The sequence below is a fragment of the Panthera onca genome, chromosome A2 (genome assembly GCF_046562875.1).
Source record: "Panthera onca isolate mPanOnc1 chromosome A2, mPanOnc1 haplotype 2, whole genome shotgun sequence".
Lineage (NCBI taxonomy): Eukaryota > Metazoa > Chordata > Mammalia > Carnivora > Felidae > Panthera > Panthera onca.
Genome location: NC_138340.1, coordinates 34688184 through 34715045, shown reverse-complemented (window position 1 = coordinate 34715045; position 26862 = coordinate 34688184). Strand labels below are relative to the sequence as shown.

At 40.5% G+C, this 26862-nt stretch overlaps 1 protein-coding gene and 1 long non-coding RNA gene across 3 annotated transcripts in view; one reads left to right on the top strand and one right to left on the bottom strand.

Moving 5' to 3' along the window:
• The window catches only part of SUCLG2 (succinate-CoA ligase GDP-forming subunit beta), a 273677-nt gene that overhangs the window by 228821 nt on the left and 17994 nt on the right, over nt 1-26862 (top strand). For both annotated transcript variants that reach the window (XM_060631535.3, XM_078442840.2), the window contains exon 10: nt 17417-17537. In XM_060631535.3, the coding sequence (XP_060487518.2) occupies nt 17417-17537 (121 nt within the window). The remainder of the gene's footprint in view (nt 1-17416; nt 17538-26862) is intronic.
• LOC132678736 (uncharacterized) lies at nt 11337-21013 on the bottom strand. The gene is made up of 4 exons (XR_009609791.1): nt 20961-21013; nt 19250-19482; nt 14480-14615; nt 11337-11424 (listed from the first exon to the last, which is right to left on the bottom strand). It is a non-coding gene; the product is annotated as an uncharacterized LOC132678736 (long non-coding RNA).

The window sequence follows — 26862 nt, the reverse complement described above, 5'->3', positions numbered from 1 at the left end:
TTCCTTAATATAAGGATTAAAGAATAATTTAGAAACAATTATAGCCTTGACAATGTAATGGGCTACCATGCAAAGGAGGAAACTCTTTGTCTTTGAAAAGGTTCAAGCTGTGGCTGGCTGACTTCTCAGGTCCTGTCCGACTCTAATGGTTCATTTATGGTTAATTAATATCCTTGGCAAGTCCATGTTACATAAGGCGCCTTCCTCTGCTGGAGGAGAGGGGAAAGAGAACTCGTCTGGGGGTTATGTGTTAAATGGTTCAGCCTTCACTCTTAGAAAGTTAAGTCTCTTACACAGGATCCTGCCAAATGTTATTGTCTAGCTTTACTAAAGAAGCAAATTCTCATTTCTACTTTCATGTTTAGTTTTAAGAAGCTGGTTTAGTCCCTTGTTAAAAAGTATTATGACCATGATGTAGCGCCATTATTAAGAAATGTATTATACAGTATGAATGTAGTGTTGGATGAATTTATGTGATTATTCCATATTTGAGAAGGAACCACTTGGTAGCTGTTCTGAGTAAAGTTGTTCACGGGAAGGAAATTGCAAATGTACAGTTTTTCCCACCCCTCTTCAAAAGTCTTCTCATTGTCTAGGCAGCTAGTAATGGTGATTGCCCTGAAAATAAGATTACTGTGGTACTTCCTAGGTATTCCATATCTTTAATTTCTAAAATCTTTGGCATATGAAACATTTATGGAAAAGCGTACAATTAAACTAGGTATGTTGAAAATTTATGCTTACATTGGTGAAACATCAAAATTTTATGGTAGTGCTGTTTTTTTCTGAAGACAAGAATTCTCTTTTCCCCAATTTTTCATGACTCATCCTTTCTCAACTCATCTTTCTTATCCTTTGAAATTTCCTCTTCAGAGAATCAAAAAAGCTTTCTTCATCATTTTTTTTCTCCAATTCACAAGAGCTCCACTTTTAAGTGGAAGAAATAATGTTAGTTTTTCCACAGGGATTGATTATAAATTCCTTCTCTGTGCTGAATTGCACTGGCCTCTAGTGGATACCTGTCACAATTATGTTTCATATCGATCTTTCCTTAACTCACTTACTGTAACACTATACCACATATTTTAATAATTTTCAAGAATCTATATTAAGCACCACAGTCAGAATTATCAGAAGTTCGAAGGAGATTTAAGCATGCAGTTGATTAAACTTTATGGGGATAGTCCCATACTTGTCAATGTTCTTAACAAATTTAGATTATTTGCTGGAGTTTTGTAAGATGGAATTGTGATGTTAATGCCATGGTATTTCTCATTTAATACACATTGTACCTAAGACATTTGTAACATCTTTTTTAGAAAACAACCCAAATACTCTCTTCAGCTAAACAAGATATTAATGACATATCAAATTATCTTATATCCATAAAAACAAAGCATAGCTGACATGTTCCAAAGGAACATCATCACAGTGGAGTTTTCACTCATATAAAATTTAAGAAAAACATCTTCTTACTAAGTGTAAATCCATGTCACTTCCTTGGACTTGGCAGTTTAATAAGCATATCTCACTATGACAGAGGATGACAGTCTTCATTCTAATACACAGTCAATAAATGGTAAAACTACATCCATATTTATTTGGTGATCTCCTATAAATTCAAGTGTTAAGTATTTTCTATTGAAACAACTCAATTTCATCCTATTTTTAATAAAGCTGCTTAAACCATTACTGAAATCTGCTCTCGATTACCAATGAGCCAACAATCAAACCTCTAATTATTTGATAAATGGCACTGGATTTTATTTATATGGTGGTTTTGCCTCAGGGTCTCTCATAAAGTTGTAATAAAACAGTAAACCAAGTTTACTGTCATCTGAACTATGATGGCGAACTTGATTGGTTTAGACTGGGGATCCCTTTCCAGCATGGCTCACTCACAGGCTGTTGGCAGGAGTCCTGAGTTCCTTGCTATATAGGAGCCTCATTTAGGCTCCTTGAGTGTCCTTATGACATGACTGTTGGATTTCCCCCCAGTGAGTGATCAAGGATAGAGAGGAGAGAGAAAGAAAGTGGGAGAGCGAGAAAGACAGAGACAGAGAGAGAGAGAGAGAGAGAGAGAGAAAGCAAAGAGGAAGAAGCTCCAGTGCTTTTTATAACCTCATCTTGGAAGTTGCTTCCTGCTACCATATTCTCTTATTTGAAGTGAGTCACTCAGTCTAGCCCACACTCAAGAGGAATAAAGCTCTACACATTGAAGGGAAGATATTGAAGAATTTGTGGACAGATTTTTAAAGCCACCAGAAAAGATAATCATCATGGGAGGATTTGGCCCTTCAGGTTGGATTGGTATGCATAGAAAAGGTGTTTCAGAGGCAAGGGAATTAAAAGCAAAAATGAACTATTGGGACCTCATGAAGATAAAAAGCTTCTGCACTGCAAAGGAAACAATCACCAAAACTAAAAGGCAACGGACAGAATGGGAAAAGATATTTGCAAATGATATATCAGACAAAGGGCTAGTATCCAAAATCTATAAAGAACTCACCAAACTCCACACCCGAAAAACAAATAATCCAGTGAAGAAATGGGCAGAAGACATGAATAAACACTTCTCTGAAGAAGACATCCAGATGGCCGACAGACACATGAAAAGATGCTCAACGTCACTCCTTATCAGGGAAATACAAATCAAAACCACACTCAGATATCACCTCACGCCAGTCAGAGTGGCTAAAATGAACAAATCAGGAGACTGTAGATGCTGGCCAGGATGTGGAGAAACGGGAACTCTCTTGCACTGTTGGATGGAATGCAAACTGGTGCAGCCACTCTGGAAAACAGTGTGGAGGTTCCTCAAAAAATTAAAAATAGAACTACCCTATGACCCAGCAATAGCACTGCTAGGAATTTACCCAAGGATACAGGAGTGCTGATGCATAGGGGCACTTGTACCCCAATGTTTATAGCAGCACTCTCAACAATAGCCAAATTATGGGAAAAGCCTAAAAGTCCATCAACTGATGAATGGATAAAGAAATTGTGGTTTATATACACAATGGAATACTACGTGGCAATGAGAAAGAATGAAATATGGCCCTTTGTAGCAACGTGGATGGAACTGGAGAGTGTGATGCTAAGTGAAATAAGTCATACAGAGACAGACAGATACCATATGTTTTCACTCTTATGTGGATCCTGAGAAACTTAACAGAAGACCATGGGGGAGGGGAAGGAAAAAAAGAAGGTTAGAGAAGGAGGGAGCCAAAACATAAGAGACTCTTAAAAACAGAACAAACTGAGGGTTGATGGGGGGTGGGAGGGAGTGGGGGGGTGATGGGTATTGAGAAGGGCACCTGTTGGGATGAGCACTTGGTGCTGTATAGAAACCAATTTGACAATAAATTTCATATTTAAAAAAAAGAAAGGAAAAGCAAAGGTGTTTCAGGCTACACACAAGGACTAGAGCTAGGACGTTGCACTGGGGTGACAGGTGTATTGGGGACAGCGTGCAGGGCAGGGAGTATGGCATGGTAGCTTTGGAGCCATGCTAGGGGTCTGCCACTCTCCAGATGTATGACCTTGGGGATGCCTCCTAACATCTCTGTGTTGGACTGCTGTCTATAAAAGAGGGAAAAACATCACTTTCCTCATAGGATCATAGTGAGATAGAAGTGAGTGAGCCCATCTAAAATACTTAGAAAACCGCTTGGCATCTTAAAAAGTGATCAACAAGCATTGGCCAAACTGCTTCTGGCATAGCAGTATTGTTACCATATGTGGATTCACACTCTAACTCTTCATTCCACTCTTCCTTAGCCTAAGAAATCCTGCTGGGATCTCGTCTTCAAACTTGCTAAATTTTTCTCTGCTTTTACAGCTTTATTCTGCATCCCTCCATTTACCCATGCAACTGTTGTCCGCCTGAATATTTCTTACCATGCAGAGATTCTACAATCACTTGGGAGAGAGGAAAAGTCAGAAAGCTGCAGAGAGGGTGAGCATAGCGGCAGGAAGGTTTGGAGAGAACCTTCCAGGATGCTGACATGCCTGGCCCCTGAGGCAGTTTCAGTCATGAAGCACTGAGGACGGATGCAGCTCTCAAATACGTTTTGTCTAGTAAGCTCAATGTTTTCGAAAATCCATACTTCTGGCTTTTGAAAATGCAAAGATCTTAGCTCACATTCCCATGGCAACAATTGGATGGAGTATGTAGCAACGGTCCCTTTAGAAAAAGCAGGTCTTCTTCAGTGTGTCAGAATCTGTTGTTTTAATCCAGGGCCTCCTGACTCATTTATTGACCTCCATGGCCCTTGAAGGCATTGAGTGTGCAACCCCTCTCTCCAGTTAAAAGGCTGGCACTCTGCAGTTTAGTCACATGGTGTAATCTGCCATAGGAAGGGCCTCCACCTTCAAGATCCCCCATGCATCTCTCCATGGAGAGAACTACAGCATGAAACTGAGCAGGAATTCCTGTTCACAGACCTGACTGGGTAGAGCTTATAGTCCTCCCACCTAGCTGATGAGAACTTTGCAGGGTAGCTAGATGGCATCGTGTGGAAGGAAACTTTTTAGGCCACATGTGTGGCAGGAATGGGCATTGTGGGAGTTGTCACCCAGTCAGGGCAAACAGGAAACTGGAATTGACTTTAGTCAACTTGAGCAACTTGAGCAACTCAGTCTTGAGCAATTCAGTCTTGAGCAAGTCAGAAAACTATCCCAAAGTTTCTAGAGTGAAAACTTGGACATGGTATTCAGGATGATCTTAACAAGAAACAAAAAGGAGTCATTTCAAAGCATTTACAAAAATACATCTTTGAATCCAAGGGAGCTTCTACTTTGGTAGGACATAAACAGACTTTAAATAATTCAAGATTACCTTTTAGACTTAGCACGTAGGAAAATACACACTCATTAAATAAATCCACGCTGTGGGATATGGAGCTGGGGAGATGGGTTTCTGCAAACAAAGGGATTTTTATTTTTCTCCCAGGTGTTTCAGAGTATAAAGGTCAGTTATAGGGAAGAGAAGAAGAATCTCTGACATATCAGAAAAAACAAATATGTGTCTGAATCTTATGGATTCCAGTAGTATACGTGCATGTCTGACCTACCAGGGGATGCTGACTTCTTAGAAAAGCTATATAGATCTTTACATAGTTTGAATGCTTCTGTTTCTTTTCTTATATTTTTTCCTGGTTGTTAAGCCATCCTGTATGTATTCCCTTGGGGTACTTTTTATTGTTGACTATTAACAGCTCAATGATACCGTTTATTTACTTGATAAAGCAGAATAATGTGACTTTTGAGATAAATGTGAGACCACTGCTTACAACTGGGTCATTGTAGTTTCATGGAAGTTAAACATCATCTTTTTCCAAGGCTGCAGACCTACATTTTTACTTATTAACCATCTTTTCAGGTTTGTTTTCATGTTACCTGTATTCCTCCTTTAGACAGGCTGGGAGGCCACATGGGGATTGGGACTTATTGAGCCTATCTTTCATTATGCTGAAAATAAGGTTTGCAAGTCTCCTTCTAGATGGGCCTTCCTTAGTTTTCGTTTGCAGCTAATAAACCAAATAAAGCCATTTTAGTGCTGAGATGCTCGTTTTCACCTAACAAGCTATCATTTGTCATTTATAATGGACAGGACCCAAGATAATAAAGCATTTGGCTTGTTTTCCTTTCACAGCTTTACCTTGGGTGTAGATCCAGACAGTTAATGAGCAATAATTTCAGATTCTTAGGTGTTAGGCATCTCCCAAAAAGGACCAGAGAAGGAAGTATTTGATAATACTCATTAAGATGGCTTGAGCTGTGAGTATTAACAATTTTTTTTAATTTTTATTTCATTGTTTAACCACAGATACGTTGTGGAGAAGGGAAAACTAAACAATTAACCTTCTAGTTCTACAAGGTTCAGATGAATGGACTTTCTCAAATTCAAGCTGGGTTGGTCAAAATAGGGTGTTGTTACCAGTCTCACTAGGAAACGATTACTGATTCAACTCATGGTATATGGAGAAGAACTGACTTACAGAGAGGTGGATAGTGAAGGTGGGGGTAAGGAGTACAAGAACCAAAAGAGAAAGCCTGGGGACTGAGAACTAGTGGCCTGGAACCTCTTATATCTCTAAACCAAAAGGAAGAGAGAAGGGGCTAGTTACTTAACTAAAGAGTCCATAATGAAGGCTCTCTTGAGATCAGGGATCTTTTGTGGAAGGATGTACCCACTCAAGACAACCTCACTGGGAAGGACCTGGAGGAATGTAAACATCCTGACTCTCCCCTCCTCCATCAAAGGCTTCCCAAATGCCAGAGTGAGAAAGGAGCCCATTCATTTGTCTCTACAGTCAGCCTTCCAGGACCGAGAGGAACAAGGTGGAAAAAGGTGGGATGGGTCAGGAGGGGAACAGGGATCTAGAACATAGGTCCCAAATGACATCTTTTTTTTTTTTTTTTTTTTTTTTTTTTTAATTTTTTTTTTTCAACGTTTTTTATTTATTTTTGGGACAGAGAGAGACAGAGCATGAACGGGGGAGGGGCAGAGAGAGAGGGAGACACAGAATTGGAAACAGGCTCCAGGCTCCGAGCCATCAGCCCAGAGCCTGACGCGGGGCTCGAACTCACGGACCGCAAGATCGTGACCTGGCTGAAGTCGGACGCTTAACCGACTGCGCCACCCAGGCGCCCCTTTTTTTTTTTTTTTAAGGGAGCAAGAGGGAGAGAGCACAAGCGGGGGTTGGGGGGCAAAGAGAGAGAGGGAGGGAGAGAGAGAGAGAGAGAGAGAGAGAGAGAGCGAGAGAGAGAGCACGTGCGCGTGTGTGCGCTAGAGAGAGACAGACTCTTACGCAGTCTCCACAGCCAGCATGGGGCCCATTGTGGGGCTTGATCCCATAACCCTGGGATCCTGACCTAATCCAAAATGGAGAGTCAGATGCTCAACCTACTGAGCCAACCAGGTGACCCTAAATTACATTTTTTTGATAGTTGGTTGAGCCTGTGCCTCAAGGGATAGAATATTTGGGAATTCTTTTGTAGAGAAAGTCTAACAACTTGAAAACTCCACTGAAGTCCATAAAAGGTTAAACTACGGGTGAGAGAAGGTGTGGCCAACCAATGATTTAGATCACTTTGAGGTGAAAAGTTTTGTTAAATTTCATCCTGAGCAGGCTGTGGGAAGTAATCTGCTCCAGACATGTTATTCTGACATTTCCTGAACTGCTAAATAAATAGATCAGACTTCTACACAATAGATTACAGCAAGGTCAGACAGTGATATCAGTAATTTTAGAATATTGTCTATAGCTCAGGGTGTTTTTTGGCGACAGTGACATTGGATGCTGTTAGTAGGTGAAAAATGAATTCTGTAGATTCCTCTCTTCCGGATATTAAATCTTACAGGGCTGCCCAGTTCTGCCCAGGCAATTTAGAGAAGCCCTACATCTGGTGGGATGTTGATTTTTATAATTACAAATGTTTTAATGGGTAACTTTCTTGGAGGTTTTTTGTTTCATTTTGTTTTGCTTAATGTACATGAATTTAAACTTTTGATGCTAAGGCATACATAGTATCTTCAGTGAGTATTTTGGTGTCCATCATTAGGGGTGTGAAGTTTGAGGGTGGGGTCACTTTACTAAGATGGACAAAGGGTGGGATTTTAGGAAATAAACCAGAAGTATGTTGTCACAGAGAAGATTTGGGGCAGTATACTGATTTTCACAAATATATGGGAAAGATCTGTTATGAGAAGAAACATATGTATGTATTTTTAAAATTATTTTACTTAAAAATTTTAATGTAAATTTTAGTGCATAATGAATAGCTTGTAACTTATTAAGATCTTGGTTGAAGCTTACATTTTGACTTTCTGAGTTATATATTTATCCATTGGGGTTTTGATACGAATTTTTGTCAATCCTTTGTTTCTCCAGAAAACTAAATAATCTAATCTATTTATCTGAACAGATGTATGAAGCATCACAGAATCATTATATTGCCACCTTCATCTTACACTAGACTTGTTATTTACGGAAACAGTGGGTTTTGCTATTAACTAAATTTATCTTCATTTCTCTATGGTGTGAAGTGTGAATCTGTGTGGTCCCAAGTTTTGGCTCTGTCTGCTTAGCTAATTTTTTTTAATCGATGTCAGTCATGAATACAGGCAACGAAATCACCCATAGAAGCATTTTTCCACCTTTCCTGTAGGAACGGTTACCCTGTGGAGACGTTATGTTGCAGCAATAGATAGTAGACATCCAGCTTATAGATTAATAAATGGGTCTTTCACCAGGTTGCCAATTTTATGGGTATTTTCTATTTTAACTCTCTAATGAATGATGATGGAGCATACATATTCACATTCATCAAGATGACATAAATCTGAGAGGACTGGACAAAATACTACTCAGAAAGAATGTGCCAATAAATATTCTTAGTCTGCACCAATGTGATTCCCATTACAAATAAGATACAGATATTGCCTTATGAGCAGTGAGTATCCTGCTTTGAAAGCAATTATCTGTTAACCTGGGAAAGCAGTTTTGTAACTAAAATATTTTTTAACAGTCAATTCTGATAGTTGAGCTCTTAAGTGAGAATTGTATGCCTCTTTTTTTTTTTTAAAGCCTTTAATGTTTCCTGGTGAATGGGTAAGACCAAAACCTCCGTGTTCGTTTTTATTCTTTTCTTTTAGTTTGAAATGGCTCTGTGGCCAAATTATACATCATAGAAGTTTTTGCAAGAGCTATTTTAAACACATGACACTCAAAAAAAGAACCTTGCTTTTGCCATTCTGGATGTCCATGTAGTTTTTGTAATCCTGACAATGGTTCTGATTCTCAGTTCAAAAGGATATGGGAAATGTCTCTGCAGAGGATAAAAAAAAAAAAAAAAAAAAAAAATGTCTGTGCTGTTCCCTCAAATATCTGTATTCTTCAGTCATTTTAACTTCTTGTCTCCTGTGCCTGCTTATAATGCCAACCAATATTTCCATCTTTAGATGTTTTTTTCTTTTTCCTGTTAATAGCTGACTTAACCCCAGCTACAGTGTTTGCTGGCAAGTGAGGAAACATTTGTATCCCATTCTTGGAGTGGCCTTGGCATTCATGGTTGGTGTTCTTGATTACAAAAGCCTTCCAGTTTTGCAGACACTTACTTACCACTTATAAATGTGATGTAAATAGTGACATGATTAGTATCCTTGGGGAGAAAAACCCTAGATCCCTGGGGCATCCAAACACTCAGTACACTAGCTCCTGAATTCATTGGCGATCAAATTTCCAACCCTTTGACTCTTGTAGAAAATGAGTAAAATAGGATGTAGAAGTTAGAACACAGATCGTCCACTAAAGTTGTCCTAAGCTAGAATCCATACTATTTGACCAGATGACTTTTTTCATACAGGATTACACAGGCCTAGAGTTTCTTAGGACACATGTTAGAAAGCTTTCACTTTCTAATAGGCGCTCATCTGGAGAGGAAGTGTGGCATAATAATGTCTATGGTGCACTATTCATAGTATTTTTTAACCTATTAAAATAACCAGTATTCATAACGGAAGGTGCCTTTGTCCTGCCTAGTGCTGGAAGTCGATATTCATTTGTTTGTTTGTTTTTGGTTTTCATGTACTTAAACATACATGATTAATGAGATTGTAGTCATTATGCTGGATGTGAATTAGGTTTCCTTACTAATTTTTTTTTTTTTTTTTTGTACAGAAAAGGCAGTGTTGACAGACTAAATCTTTCAATTCTAATTATCAAAGTTTGTGTTATGTGACTCCAAAGTTAGGGAGGCAAACCTATAATACACTTGATTTGACTCTTTCCTCCACTGCGTGGCAGACATTGCTTATAGGTCACAGATCCCCCTAAACCAGGTCATGACCCTAACCTCGTTCTCAACATAGTACTCCAAATAGCCCTGCAGAGTTACTGCACCTTGCAGTGACCATTCCATCACCTAATACTTAAAATCTACATCAACAGTATGTCTCAAATGGCATATTCTCCATTAGAATTTTATGGATCATAATTAGAAATAATTAATATTTCCATATTCTAGTAATAATAATAATAATGGCAAAGGGATAATTTTCACCATGACAGAAATGACAAGAAGACTTATCAGTCTACAGAGAGAGGTCTTATAGGGACATCTGTTTGTTTCAGGAGAGACTCTAAATTTTGAGGGCCAGGATCCACTCTTACACCATCATCATCACTCTGCTATCCCATCTAAGGATTGCAGACAGCAAGCTCTGGACAGCTCTTTAACTGTGAACAGGAAACATTGGATAGTAAAGAACTGAAACCCGTTGCTCCAGAAAACTGTAAAGATCTCTTCCCTCTGATCCATTTTAATAAGGCTTTGGGATTTGGAAGCAAGAAATACATGGGTACCAGAATATAGGACTCAGAAATGTGCCCTTGAAGTTTAGAATAGAGCCAAAGTAGTGTTGGGGCTTTGGACTAATCGTGGAAGTCACTGGCTATAGAGAGACAGCTGGGAGGAATAGAAAGGCCATGAACTTTGAAGTAAGACTGACTTGGTCCAAATCATGCCTCCATTGTTTCCTAGCTCTGTGCCCTTGAACAAGTGATTTTAAGCTCTTTGAGCCTCAGCTTACTTACTGGGGCAGTGGTAGTATGTGATTACTAGCACCTAGGAAAATCAACATGCAATACATATTCATCCTCCATACCATTTTACTTATTTTAGTGAGGAGAAGATTGCAGGATATAACTAGGAAGGAATTAAGGAAGAGAAGAATAAATCAAGGACAAATCAGACATTTCCCTCCGTTTATTCTGGCTGTTCTCAGAGGTCACGCTCAATGGAAACTTGGCTCTCCATCCAGATACTGTTTATCTACAGATGCTATTTCTATGCTATCAGTTTTGGAATAACTGATTCCAGGGTTGGAATAAAATGGTTGGGTTTATCTTGAATGAGTAATTAAAAATGCCAAATGTTTGATATTAAGGGTGGTATATAAAGATATTTCTTTTGACTCTGAGATTATTCAGGCTGTGTTGTGTAAACTTACTAAGAAATGGAAGAAATTAAAAGGGCAGAGTGAGAGGGTGAGTTTTTCAAGAGATACTCTTGTTCTCATGCCATTCATTGGGATTTGGAGGGTGTATCATTTGCTTTAACCCAGCAATCCTAGTGCACAAATTTTCACAAAAGAACATAATTTGAAATTCCAAGAACAAACCAAAAGTAGAAAAGCAAGCCAGAGCAGCTCATCCCAGTTGAACTGAGCAGTCGCCTTATTTATAAGTTTACAACAAAACCCAAGATTGAATTCCTCACCTGAATCACTTCCTTATTGACTGAATCCATTTAGACTCCCCTCTAATTTAGCGGAGTATTTTTATTAAAGGCAGGCATACAAACATCAATTATCCAAGCTGCATCTAATTTCCTTCACCGTTTATTTTCCTTCGTTGGCTGCCAATGGATTAGAAGGCATGATTAGAATTCAGCAGGAAAATAAAAACAACAACAAAAAAGAGAAAAGCAGTTTAACAGAAACAGATGCTTAAACAAGAGCAACAACATTTGGAATTAAAGTAACTTGTGATTTAAAAAATGCCCTTATCTTGCCTAATATAAACATGCTTGCTTGATTTTTATCAGTCTTGCCTACTGTAACGAGACCACATTAGCATGCTGAATTAGAATAAGCAGAGGCAAAACCCACTGGTCGCACCGACTGTGCTTATTGTAGATATTACCATGTGTTTTAAATGCAGCCAGTACTTCAGCATTTGCAATCACCGTTACAAAATGGCTTGCTTATTGGTGAAGGCGATTTGTTCGCTTCCAGCCAATGGTAGAAAGAGAGTTAGCAAGAGAATGTTAACAAGAGAATAAAGAAAAGGCATTCAAGACATTTTATGGACTTGTGAAAGGTACAGACTTTGTTTCAGGGAAATGATATTAACGTTGGCATGGGCACATTTATTTAATCAGCTACTGCTACAGTGATGGCAAGAAAATGGTGAGCCAAAGGAAGAGGACTTACATTGTGAAAAGTTCTATCAAAGAGATTTCAAATGACGCAAAGGAGAGGTGGTGGTTGCAGTGGACTTGAGGCTAACCACAAATCAAATCATGTCTGTGTCAGAAGGTGACAAACTTTGGCCTACAGGGCAAATCCGACCCACTTGTTTTTGTAAATAAAGTTTTATTGGAACACAGCCACACTTATTCATTTATATATTGTCTGGGACAGCTTGCATGCTACAGTGGCAGAGTTGAGTAGTTGGGACACAGACTGATCTACAAAGCCTAAAATACTTACTGTCCCTTAAGGGAATAAGTTTGCCAGCCCCAACGTGTATGGTATGTGTCAGTGTTACCTGTTCCAGACAACCCTGCGTGTAGTGTGGTGAAACAGACCGTGGTTTGAACTTGGGACCTCTTAACAGCTAGGAGACCCTAAACTCTCTGAGCCTCAGTCAGCTCATAAAATGGAGGTCATTAAACCTATCACATAACTTAATATGGTTGCTGAATCAATGCTAATTCCCTTTCCACTGTCCCTGAATTCTGTGCAGGTGCCTTGAAACCAAAGGCTTCTCAGACTCCTATTCATGATGTTTACTCTGTTAAGACTCTGCATGATTTGATCCCAACCGGGGGTGGTCCATCTCATTTCCCACCACTCAACTTCTCAGGCTCCGGGTACATGAGCCTCAGGTGGGGAAAATGGTTATCCCCACCTCATATACTACTCATTTGTTAAACATGTTAATACATGTAAAATAATTAGAATCCTGTCTACCATCTGCTAAATGCCTGGTAAACATTAGCTCTTGTTCTTTGTAATTATTATTAGTTTTAATTCTTATGGACACTTCTTCCAGAAAAGTATACATTCACATAGCATTTTATAATAGTTGCAAAGAACTCACAATTCCGCCGAAACTTGTACCCCTATCCTACACACACAGACTACATGTTATCCTTTGTCATTATCTGCCTTTGAGACCAAATCCTAAAGGAGAGTCTGGTCACAGGACTTATCTAAAATTACCCCCAAAAACTTTAGCGTGTGTGTGAGTTGAGGAGCTTGAAGTTCCCTCATTTCATCAGATCCTCAAAGAGATTATGTTGCCAAAAAAGGGTTTTAGTCTGTGATTCTGTTGGTTTCTTTGTTTATATGGGGTTGAAAGAAGCTTGATAAATACCAACGGCTATATCGCTTTTCTTCTTTTGAAGTTCATTCTTTACTTTTAATTGTGGACTCAAATATGCAGGCAGAGGGTATCTTGCAAAGCCAGACACACAGAGACATTTGAAAGCCCTGCATTTGGACCCCCTGACCACCTGCACAGCTGCCAGCAGCCGCCGCAGACCTTGCCGTGGGAGTAGCTGTCTGGGGGCCGGGGACCTGCGCCGTGCATCTGGCACCATAACTGCCTCACTAGATGATCTTTACTTTTGTGAAACAGTAAATAGCAACCCTTGTAATTCTCACCTGAGAATTCGGAGAAGCCTGTTGGTGAAAGCACTTAGGAATCTTCCGGGAAAATCTCTTGATACTTAAATAGACCTAACCGCTGCCTTTTTTTTTTTTTTTTTTAGCTTTCTCTTTGCCAGGAAAACAAAACAAAAGACTACTTAAAGTTGCTATTGCTATTGTCATGGAACAATTAGTGGTTGTCATAACGAATGGACACGTGACGGACACGTGGAAAATGGGACATGCTTTATACATGCTAAATAATAACAGTGATGTCACAAGGCTTTCCTTTGCAGAGTGTCTTAATTTCATTCTCAGTTTGAGATTGCGGATTGCAGTAGTTAATTATAGAAATCGGTCCAGAGTGAAACTTTAAATGAGATTTCCATTAAAGTGCATGACTGCAGCAAATTGCTATATAGTGGAAGAGAATGGCATCATCTCTCGTGGACTGGGGTCTTCCACCACCCCTGCGGGTGATCTTGCTCGCTGTGCTGTATGGCAAGGCACATCTTCTAAGCAGTCACCTTTCCCTGAGCTAAGCAGTCTGTGTACTTCTGTGTCTTGTCGTTCTTTTAAAAGTCCTGACTTGTTAGTATAGGTCAAACTCTTTGTCTTTCTTTGTTTCTCATTGCTTTCTTTCCCTTTCTCTCATTTTTACATTTTTTTTAACATTTATTCATTTTGAGAGACAGAGATAATGTGATCAGGGGAGGGGCACAGAGAAGGGGAAACGCAGAATCTGAAGCGGAATCCAGGCTCTGAGCTGTCAGCACAGAGTCTGATGCAGGGCTTGAACTCATAAACCATGAGATCATGACCTGAGCCGAAGTCGGACGCCCAACTGACTGAGCCACCCGGGCGCCCCTCCTTTTTTATATTCCTGATCTTTCTCTCTCTCTCCTCCACCCCTCTCACGTGGGCTATACTTCTCATCTCAACATTCGCTACTTTCATGAAAGGCTGCTTTCAGACACCTTGCCTTCACCGAGCTCTGGAAAGAGAAGGAATAAGCAAAAAGAACCAAGTACTCACCCTGGACCTCTGGCACCTGCAACTCCATCCCCATTTAATCTGTAGGTCCCGAACGAACTAAGTGGGGTGTTTGCTCTGCCTTCGTCATGGCTGCTCCCTTTCACCTGAGTTCCTACTCTTTCCTTTTCTTTGCTGACTGTAACAAGAGGTTTCTCAGAAAGCCTCTTGAGTAGCAGCAGTCTGCATCACTGGCTTTGCCTTCCCCTCACCTTAGCTCTGCAAGGCGTCTATTAACTGTGGATTGTAATCACCAGGTTACTTACTGGTCTGGCTCTCAAACTAGTCTCTGAATTCCTTGAGGACAGGGAACATAACCTTATTCATGTCCACATCCTAAGCACTTAACTCTGTACCCAGTATAAGGATGATGGTCATGAAGCATCTATTGAAGTTAATTCATTCACTCTTGAAACCACCATTTATTTGATGATTATGCTACGACATGGATTGTGCTAGCTGCTGATGGAAAAAACCCATGGCCCCGGTTGTAGAGGAGCACAAAGGTGACCCTTCTTTGCTAGGAGTGCAGTTGCAGGATGAGAGGTGAATAAACTACAGTAGAGAACAATAGTCCATTTCTCAGTGAGTGGAACAGGGGTGATTAATCATTCCTCCACTGTTGGAAAAGAGGGCATTTTCCTGGGGTCTGTACCGGTCCACATGGTTGGCTTACTTTTAGCTACAAGTTGTTAAATGAAGAGTATGTATTTTTAAAGTGTATCTATTTGTAATACCAGATGCTCACTAAACACTGTGAGATATTGACACGCCAATCCAGAGCTCACATGGACACTCCCTGCAGGGCATGCACCTCCTCAATAGCACTGAGACAGGAGGTCATGGGTATCTTTTCTTGCTCCCCACCTCCTACCTATTTAGGTGAATTCACATAAGTTTGTTGTGTGCGATATAACTACTCTGTAAAGATGAGTGAAACTGATCAATTCACCCTAACCTAATGAGGCAGGAGAAGTTCACCTAGAACTTTTTGACCTCTGAATTCATCCTTAAAGAACGTATAGGTTGAAACATGGCAGAGGTCTACAGGTGCCAACGTGTGCTTTACCAGAAAAGCCTAGTTTTCCTTACACAAACCTCAGTGAGCCTCAGCAGTTACTAAGTTTCTCTCTTGGACCCCGTGGAGTCATTATTGCTCTTGAGTGTTTTTTATTTCATTGTTTTGGCAAGTTCCTCTCCATCCCACAGCTATTTGGAAACTACTTCTGTACGAAGCCTCAGTGCTAACAGCATTTAATAGCTGTCATTAGAAAGCAGGCTTCTGCTTACCAGTCAGCCTGCTGTGAATGTTAATGGGAGATTTCTGTTTGGGGAGTGGCCCCAACCTCTAATTGGTTTGAAAAAATATTGGTCATTTATTTTATTCATAAGACGTTACCTTTTGATTGGACTTCCGTAAGTTTGCGTTTCCATTATATTCTAATTCAGCATAGCTGTAGTGTACTGAACGAGGCTTTCTTATTTCTTACATGCTATCTAGGTAACCTGTCCATTTTCATCATGGCTTGTTGCAAATAAATGCATATATAAGTATCCTTTGAGTACTTTGCAGGCATGTACTAAGTGGTTTACGTGTATTACCTCATTTAGGCCTTCCAACAACCTTACAGACAAGGTACTGTTAGTCCCATTTTTTAGAGCAGGAAACTGTGTTCGGGACAGGGTATATACCGCTTGCAAGATTCAAGTTCAGAGATTTGACATGCATGAAGAATCAGCAGGCAAGCTAGAGAGCTGACTTCGAGCCTCACCACTGCTACATGTGAGCTGTGTAACCTCATGAATTCTCTGTGGAGCTTTATCAGCTACAGAGGGCTCACCCTCACTTTACTTACCGAATAGGGTTTGGGCAAGAATAAAAATTTTAAATGAGGGTTCATGTAACGGGCACTTTCTAAAACAGTGAAGTGCTGAACAAATACCAGGCAGTCTTTCCCGATATGTTTTGTGTAGTAAATTTAGCATATTTAGATGACAGGATTTGAAAATGGCATGCATCACACATATATATGCTTTAGTGTACCCTAATTTAATTGTGATGACATTGTTGGAATTTTGATGCCTCCAGTGTGATGAATAGCCTTTTTCTCTGGGTGTTATCAATTAGTCTAGGTAATGAATTCTCTTCATTATCTTGTTCTTCATGTTAATTATACAGGATTTTCTTAAACCTATTTATCAAGTCAGGATAAGTCTATTTTTTTTTTTTTTTTTTTTTTTGCCCGCATGCCTTTGAATATGGAATGTGTACAAACAGGTTAACATAATCAGTTTAAATTTACATTTCTGAAAAATTCCAGTTATGGTTTGACTTTCCTCCGATTCTTACTTGTGGTATGAGCTTGTATCTCATTCTTCTGGGGCTCTTTTTTTTTTTTAAATGAAAAAGGTTGTTATCTGAGATAATTAAACTATCTCTGGTTTTTGAGACTGTACCTTTAGCATATCAAAGAGGTATTAAGGAAGCATGGAAAAGCTTGAATCTTACCTGCTAGTACAAAACAACAAATAATTGGCTCTTAGTTTTGAAATATCCCATAAGGTACCATGACAGATAAAAATTTGAGTATAAATCATGGAGGGAAAAGAAATAAGTGCATGAGATTTTAAATGACCCTACTCATCCGGAAACAGTTCTAGACAACAACACAAGAAAACCAGAAGAGAGTATATAATAAATGTGTGGGGATTGATTTCATTTTGAGTTCAGAGAAGTGAGTGATAGAAGAATAGGGGTTCATATGGTAATGGTGTGTCTTGACCTTTACTAATTCAGTACTAAATTTTGACTTTCTTAACATCTTGTGGGCCTTCTGTCTTATAGTTTATAATCTGTGTTAAAACAACAACAGCAAGGAGTCTTAATGCTAATGTCAGCTAGCACTGTTTTGACGGGCACCTTCCTGTTTTTGATTTCAGGTGGAAGCCATCCTTGTCAATATTTTTGGTGGGATCGTCAACTGTGCCATTATTGCCAACGGCATCACCAAAGCCTGTCGGGAGCTGGAACTCAAGGTGCCCTTGGTGGTCCGGCTGGAAGGTGAGTTACAGTCGATTTCCACAGCGCCCGTACCCCTTCTCCAAGACTGGGTGACCAGCGTGTTTTGCACTCACAATCTTCCTAGGACAATGTGAAGAAACCCTGGATTAAATAAGGTGAAACAGATGCTGTACAGCAGTGCTTCTCCGAGTCTCTATCAGGGTAGCAAGGACTGCAAGTCTCCAAGAATGGCATACGTTATGATTCTCCAGATTTTCCATACTCATTCCAGTGGGGAGCCGTTTTATTTTGAATCCTTTCATGAGAGGAGTGCTTTGGGAAAAAACACACTGAGAAAGGCTGCTCCCAGAATCATTCATCCTGGGGGAGCACTGCTTGTTGAGCCTTTTGGTCTCAGGACTCCTTTACTTGTTAAAATCGAGGACCCTAAAGAGCACAAGGTTTATTCTGGGTTATAACTGTTGGTATTAACTAATTAACTAATTAAATTATTGAATTAACAAATTAATTTGGTAAGAGGTAAAACTAATTGGAACTTTTTAAACACTTCTTTTTAAACATTTTTTTGTGTTCTGTTATTTTGTGTATAAATATAGATGCTATATATTTTATAAAAAATATCTTTTAAAATTTTTAGTGAGAATGGCAGGACTGTTTTACTTTTTACAAATCCCTTTAGCATCTGGCTTACTATTGGCTCCTGCATAGTAGCTGTTGCAATATGTTGTTTTGGTTGAAGTGCCTGAAAAAATGTGACTTCTTAGAGATGTTTATTTGGAAAATGGGGGGGTTTCCTAATAACCATTTCATATAATTGTGAATTTTCTTCATTGGCATGACACTAAAGTTAATAGGTAGTAGTTTCTTTTTAAAGATTAGTTTTAGGCGAAACTTGACACTATTTCAGTGGGCTTTTGATACTCTTATATTAAAATCCATTGATCTGTCTTGCACATTAGATGCATTTTATACATGTATATCCTGCACTGTTCGGTATGCAAAATATTAGATTATGTAGATCTTCCAAAGTTTGGCACATTTCAACATACACTATCAAAAAGTTCACATTTGTTCATATCACAGCATCCTCATTGGAAAGACGTCTAAATATTGGCATGTTGTCAAGAGTGGTAGATGCAACTTTTCCAGAAATCTAATTTTCACTTTAAAGCATAAATTTTATCATCAGCCACACAACGGTCAGTTGCTTTCCTCAAAGTGATAGCCTCACTTCACTCATAGTTGAGAAAATTTCCACCACATCATGAAGTCAGGATGACCATAGTGTGTCCGTCATTCTTCCAAGAAAATAGAATATTCCATGGAAAATCAGGTGGTTTCGCTTGCTACTCAGACAGCTGCACAAACGCATTGTTTCAGAAGAGCCACCAGAGTTCAGGATGCCCCAGACTTGCTCTCTGTGCGTTTGCCGTTTGGTCACAGAGTATTCAAGAGACCTGTGCTCAAGACTTGATATTTAATAAAATTAATATTCTTGAAAAGGGCACCTGGGTGGCTCAGTTGGTTGAGCATGCAACTCTTGATTTCAGCTCAGGTCATGATCCCCATGTCGTGGGATCAAGCCCCGTATCAGGCTCCAGGCTAAGATTCCCTCTCTCCCACCCTCTGCCCCTCTACCCTGCTGGTGCTCTTCCTCTCCCTTTCCCTCTCTCTCTCTCTCTCTCTCTCTCTAAAAAAACATAAGTTAATATTCTTTTACTGTTCACCAAGAACACCAAGAACACTCTTACCTGAAAGTGGCAACTTTTTACTACAAGTATGTGGTGGTGAAAACAGTGACTGTCAGTACAGCTTGGTTCCAGGACTCTGATTCCACAGTAATGTGCTGCTAGTTTCACCCTCCCTTGTTTTGCTTCATCAGTGCAAATCCCAACAGAGTATCGTTGTTGTTGTTGTTGTTGTTGTGGAATAGTTTTATATCAGGAACTTCCCCAAGGTTCTGTGGACCACACTTTGAAAACTGCTGTAGGAGAGAAGCAAAAGAAGGACTTTAATGTGAGAACTACGCAGAAGGTCCAACCAGCTGATCAGCATATTCAGATTACAGTGATCCAGCTGCCTTCTGGGTAAATTTCTGCGGTACTATTCTTGAGACAGCTCCTTTTCCTCAAGTTCGGAGCTGGTGCCGTAATTCCCTAGAGACCTCAGGTCCTTCCCTTCAAGATAAAGTCCTGGGAGTTTTTGACCCTGTTCTGTATCCCTGTCCTTTGAGGTCAAGATTCCAGAAGAGCTGCAGCTTGGCTTTTGTTTGTTTGTTTGTTTGTTTTTTCTGTTTACTTCTTTCTGTTTCTTTTTTCTCTCGCTCTCTGCCACTCTCCTTTCACCCTGAGCCTCTCTGCCGCACAAGTGTAGATCTGTACCATATGGACTTGAAAGAAGTATGATTCCCCCCCCCCCAAAAAAAAAATGGAAATAGCTGGAGTGCCAGTTGGCAGAGTTTAATATGGACATTAAAACATACGAGTGAATTACATCTTCTTAAAAATGTAAATGTGACATAATTGACCCCTATAAAAGTAATTTCAATAAAAGGAAAATTAGTGGCAAGGCTGCAGTGAAAAGAAAATTGACCAAGAAGTTAGTGGGTGCGTCAGTGTCGGTATAATTCTGGTTAAAATGTTGATGTCACACTGTTTTCAGGGTTCGAGTGACCACTGACCCTCAGGTTCTAGAAGTTAGCTCTCCTTGTGTTTTTAAAGGGGAGCAAGTCTCTACAAGCAGATTAGACTCATGTCTGTTCCTTGGAAATGACTAGAAATGAGTGTATACTAGGGCGGGCTCATTCTTTCTAGTGATGCTCACCATGCCTGTATGGTCAGCAGAGGCCCCTAATTATTAGTCACGAGTACATTCATAGAAATGAAGGTTACTCCACTTTACTGTTTACTTTTTTTCTGAAGGAGCCCTTCTTTTATTTTCACCCTGCACTATTGTTCCAGAAGTATTAAATGATCCCCATCCTTTAACATATCCTTATTGTGTGTATCTGATTAATACACATGCTAAAATATGAAAAGTACCACTTCCAGCATTTTCTCCCCAATAGTCTTTGTTGGCTGTTATCAGATGTCTATCTGAGCTCCTAGGAAGAAGCTGGAAGTTTCTGTTTGTTAGACAATCAGATGTGCATCTTTTAAGTTATGGTGCTTCCAAAATATATGCTCGTGTTTTTTTTAATTGATTAATTAATAAATACTATGTGCAGGTCATTGCGCTTTAGACATTAGGATGTATAGAAGTGTAAAAAAACTCTGTCAGTTACTAGATAAGCAAAAATACAACAAAGAGAAAAAAGAAAAAATTAACAGTACAGATAATATATACAAAATGTTAACAGGTGTTTGCCCCAATAGACTCTGCTTCTATCTTAGTAGCAGTAGCTATTGGGGCATCCCAGAGAGCCATCAGCTTGGCCAGTGGAATCTTTGCAAATACTGATACCTTGCAACGCCCACTGTATCATGGAGAATCATATGTGATGATTCAAGGTGAACTCAAAAAGCATACTGTCCCCCAAATTTACATAGGCTAAAAATATCCATGGTGACCTTCTTTGTGACTACTCTTCTTCACTGTGATGCCCCCTATCCCATAATAAGCATCGAGGGCCTTTTATCAAGAGAGAAAAGCAGGCAAGATTTTGACATTTCTGGAGTCCTAGCTGGTGTTCTTTTCTTCCTCTTGTAGGAATTAGTCTCTCGTGTGAAAAATGCCTCTCACGCTCAACATGGTTTGTACCAAGGACAGCGATATTTTACCATATGTGATTTCTTGAAAACCAGCAGCCCCACACCAAGAGCAAACCTGTCCCCAAATTGTGTTCGTCCTACATAATAAATAAGAGAAAGATGAAGAATTCTACTTTAACCGAGCTCTCCTCACTATTCATAGATAACAAAATGCAGAATATTGGTGATGGTTTTACCCATAAAGTCCCCATAAAAAAGAACTATAAATAAAAACCAAGCCAGTTCTCTTTATGTGAAAGGAATGTAGACTTCTGTAAAATATGTGTCCATTAAGCTGAGTGCCTGTGTATCTCAGCCCACTTTCTTTGGCATACTCCTTTCTTTAAGCTTACTCAACATTGACTACTATAATTATAGCACATTTAGAGATGTGAGTCAGCAGAGAAATATCATAAAAGCAGACTTTCCAAGTTGAGCATAAGTTGAAATAAGATTTGAATCCCTGGAAAGGAAGGGGGAGGGAATTTGGTAAACGATCAGGAGCAACTCATCAGATCTGTTCCATACTTGGCAGCTGCTACTGGGACCATAATAGTGGTAAAACCTGCAGCCTAGGACCTGGATAGATCAGGAGGCTGTCCTGGAGAGAGGAATGGCTTTGCAGCAATATGTCATGGCTAAAAAAACCAAGTGGGGTGGGGCGCCAGGGTGGCTCCGTTGATCAAGTGTCCGACTTCCGCTCATGTCATGATCTCACAGTTCATGAGTTTGAGCCCCACGTCAGGCTCTGTGCTGACAACTCAGAGCCTGGAGCCTCCTTCAGATTCTGTGTATCCCTCTCTCTCTGCCCCTTCCCCGCTCATGCTCTCTCTCTCTCTCTCTCTCTCTTTCTCTCTCTCTTAAAAATAAATAAACATTAAAAAAAAAGTGGAAAAATCATGTCAATAGCTAGAGTCTACAACATTAGGTAGTATCTAAAACCCAAGCAGGATTGTCACATAGAGGTAAAAGTAGAGTAGACAATGGCAGAGATAGAAGTGGAACTGAGGGGGTGCCTGGGTGACTTAGTTGGTTAGGTGTCTGACTCTTGATCTCAGCTTGGGTCTTGATCTCAGGGGCATAAATTCAAGACCCACTCAGGGTTCTATGCTGGGCAAGGAGCCTACTTGAAAGGAAGGAAGGAAGGAAGGAAAAGAGAGAAAGAGAGAGAGAGAGAAAGGAAGGAAGGAAGGAAAGAAGGGAGGGAGGGAGGAAGGAAGGAAGGAAGGAAGGAAGGAAGGAAGGAAGGAAAAGTGAAATGAGAGGGGATAAAAAGGAAACTTGGGTTTTAAATAGTGACTGACAATGGTGGCAACCATGGAGGCATGGTTGACTGACCTGGGAAAGTCCGAAGTGGAAACCAGTGAGAACGGAGGCAGATGTGGCACAGGGGTATTGTCATCCTTGGTTGAGATGACCCTGTACAGTGTCAGATGGAGCACGTTTCGAGGTAGACATGGAGGAATACGGGGAATGACCCAAGGAGAAATGTCATAGAAAAATGGGCAAGTCAACCCATGTTGAAGTCCTCCAGTAAACCACGCTCAGATCTGGCTGCATGAGAAATTGGTCTCCTGCAGGGGCACCTGGGTGACTCAGTTAAGCGTCTGACTTCAGCTCAGGTCATGATCTCACACTTCGTGAGTTTGAGCCCCGCGTCAGTCTCTCCTGACAGCTCAGAGCCTGGAGCCTGCTTTGGATTCTGTGTCTCCATTTCTCTCTGCCCCTTCCCTGCTTGTGCTCTCTCTCTTGCTCTCTCTCAAAAATAAATAAACATTGGAGGATCCTGGGAAGATGGCAGCATAGGAGGATGCTGGGCTCACTGCGCGTCCTGCTGATCACTTAGATTCCACCCACACCTGCCTAAATAACCCAGAAAACCGCCAGAAGACTAGCAGAACGGAGTCTCCGGAGCCAAGCGCAGACGAGAAGCCCACGGAAGAGGGTAGGAAGGGCGGCGAGGCGGTGTGCGCTCCACGGACTGGCGGGAGGGAGCCGGGGCGGAGGGGCGGCCCGCCGGCCAAGCAGAGCCCCCGAGTCTGCCTTGCAAAAGCAGAGGGGCCGGACGGAGTGTGTTCCGACAGCAAGAGGGACTTGACATCTGGAAGGTTATAAGCTAACAGCTCTACTCAGAGAACGGGAGGGCTGGAAGACAACGGGAGGGAGAGTTGTTGAGCGGCGGACGACAGAGCTCAGCTTGGCAGGGAACAAAGGCGCTCGCCAGTGCCATCTCCCTCGCCCAACCCCCAGCCAAAATCCCAAAGGGAACCAGTTCCTGCCAGGGAACTTGCTCGCTCCAAGCAAACACCCAACGCTGTGCCTCTGCGGATCCATCCCCCCAGTGGGTCTGACTCCCTCCCGGTGCCGCAGGGCCCCTCCCGAAGCGGATCTCCGAAGGAAAAGTGAGCTGAGCCTGCCCCTCCCGCCCCTGTGCACTTTGCTGATCCACCCCAGCTAATACGCCAGATTCCCAGCACCACAAGCCTGGTAGCCCAGACGGGCCACGCCACCCCACAGTGAATCCCGCCCCTAGGAGAGGGGAAGAGAAGGCACACACCAGTCTGACTGTGGCCTCAGCGGTGGGCTGGAGGCAGACATCAGGTATGACTGTGGCCCCGCCCACCAACGCAAGTTATTCAAGACAGCACAGGGGAAGTGCCCCGCAGTCCCGCACCACTCCAGGGACTATCCAAAATGACGAAATGGAAGAATTCCCCTCAGAAAAACGTCCAGGAAATAACAACAGCTAACGAACTGATCAAAAATGACTTAAACAATATACCAGAAAGTGAATTTAGAATAATAGTCATAAAATTAATCGCTGGGCTTGAAAACAGTATAAAGGACAGCAGAGAATGTCTTGCTACAGAGATCAAGGGACTAAGGAACAGCCAGGAGGAGCTAAAAAATGCTATCAATGAGCTGCAAAATAAAATGGACACAACTATGGCTCGGATTGAAGAGGCAGAGGAGAGAATAGGTGAACTAGAAGATAAAATTATGGAAAAAGAAGAAGCTGAGAAAAAGAGAGATTAAAAAATCCAGGAGTATGAGGGGAAAATTAGAGAACTAAGTGATACACTAAAGAGAAATAATATATGCATAATTGGTATTCCAGAGGAGGAAGAGAGAGGGAAAGGTGCTGAAGGTGTACTTGAAGAAATAATAGCTGAGAACTTCCCGGATCTGGGGAAGGAAAAAGGCATTGAAATCCAAGAGGCACAGAGAACTCCCTTCAGACGTAACTTGAATCGATCTTCTGCACGACATATCAGTGAAACTGGCAAAATACAAGGATAAAGAGAAAATTCTGAAAGCAGCTAGAGATAAACGTGCTCTAACATATAAAGGGAGACCTATAAGACTCGTGACCGATCTCTCTACTGAAACTTGGCAGGCCAGAAAGGAATGGCAGGAGATCTTCAATGTGATGAACAGAAAAAATATGCAGCCGAGAATCCTTTATCCAGCAAGTCTGTCATTTAGAATAGAAGGAGAGATAAAGGTCTTCCCAAAGAAACAAAAACTGAAGGAATTCATCACCACTAAACCAGCCCTGCAAGAGATCCTAAGGGGGATCCTGTGAGACAAAGTACCAGAGACATCGCTATAAGCATGAAACCTACGGACATCACAATGACTCTAAACCCATATCTTTCTATAACACTGAATGTAAATGGACTAAATGTGCCAACCAAAAGACATAGGGTATCAGAATGGATAAAAAAACAAGACCCATCTATTTGCTGTCTACAAGAGACTCATTTTAGACCTGAGGACACCTTCAGATTGAGAGTGAGGGGATGGAGAACTATTTATCATGCCACTGGAAGTCAAAAGAAAGCTGGAGTAGCCATACTTATATCAGACAAACTAGACTTTAAATTAAAGGCTGTAACAAGAGATGAAGAAGGGCATTATATAACAATCACAGGGTCTATCCATCAGGAATAGCTAACAATTATAAATGTCTATGCGCCGAATACAGGAGCCCCCAAATATATAAAACAATTACTCACAACATAAGCAACCTTATTGATCAGAATGTGGTAATTGCAGGGGACTTTAACACTCCACTTACAGAAATGGATAGATCATCTAGACGTATGGTCAATAAAGAAACAAGGGCCCTGAATGATACATTGGATCAGATGGACTTGACAGATATATTTAGAACTCTGCATCCCAAAGCAACAGAATATACTTTCTTCTCGAGTGCACATGGTACATTCTCCAAGATAGATCACATACTGGGTCACAAAACAGCCCTTCATAAATATACAAGAATTGAAATCATACCATGCATACTTTCAGACCACAATGCTATGAAGCTTAAAATCAACCACAGGAAAAAGTCTGGAAAACCTCCAAAAGCATGGAGGTTAAAGAACACCCTACTAAAGAATGAATGGGTCAACCAGGCAATTAGAGAAGAAATTAAAAAATATATGGAAACAAATGAAAATGAAAATACAACAATCCAAATGCTTTGGGACGCAGCGAAGGCAGTCCTGAGAGGAAAATACATTGCAATCCAGGCCTATCTCAAGGAACAAGAAAAATCCCAAATACAAAATCTAACAGCACACCTAAAGGAAATAGAAGCAGAACAGCAAAGACAACCTAAATACAGCAGAAGAAGAGAAATAATAAAGATCAGAGCAGAAATAAACAATATAGAATCTAAAAAAACTGTAGAGCAGATCAATGAAACCAAGAGTTCTTTTTTTGAAAAAATAAACAAAATTGATAAACCTCTAGCCAGGCTTCTCAAAAAGAAAAGGGAGATGACCCAAATAGGTAAAATCATGAATGAAAATGGAATTATTACAACCAATCCCTCAGAGATACAAGCAATTATCAGGGAATACTATGAAAAATTATATGCCAACAAACTGGACAACCTGGAAGAAATGGACAAATTCCTAAACACCCACACACTTCCAAAACTCAATCAGGAGGAAATAGAAAGCTTGAACAGACCCATAACCAGCGAAGAAATTGAATCAGTCATCAAAAATCTCCCAACAAATTAGAGTCCAGGACCAGATGGCTTCCCAGGGGAGTTCTACCAGACGTTTAAAGCAGAGATAATACCTATTCTTCTCAAGCTATTCCAAGAAATAGAAAGGGAAGGAAAACTTCCAGACTCATTCTGTGAAGCCAATATTACTTTGATTCCTAAACCAGAGAGAGACCCAGTAAAAAAAGAGAACTACAGGCCAATATCCCTGATGAATATGGATGCAAAAATCCTCAATAAGATACTAGCAAATCGAATTCAACAGCATATAAAAAGAATTATTCACCATGATCAAGTGGGATTCATTCCTGGGATGCAGGGCTGGTTCAACATTCACAAATCAATCAACGTGAAACATCACATTAATAAAAGAAAAGATAAGAACCATATGATCCTGTCAATCGATGCAGAAAAGGCCTTTGACAAAATTCAGCAACCTTTCTTAATAAAAACTCCCGAAAAAGTCGGACTAGAAGGAACATACTTCAACATCATAAAAGCCATTTATGAAAATCCCACAGCTAACATCATCCTCAATCGGGAAAAACTGAGAGCTTTTTCCCTGAGATCAGGAATATGACAGGGATGTCCA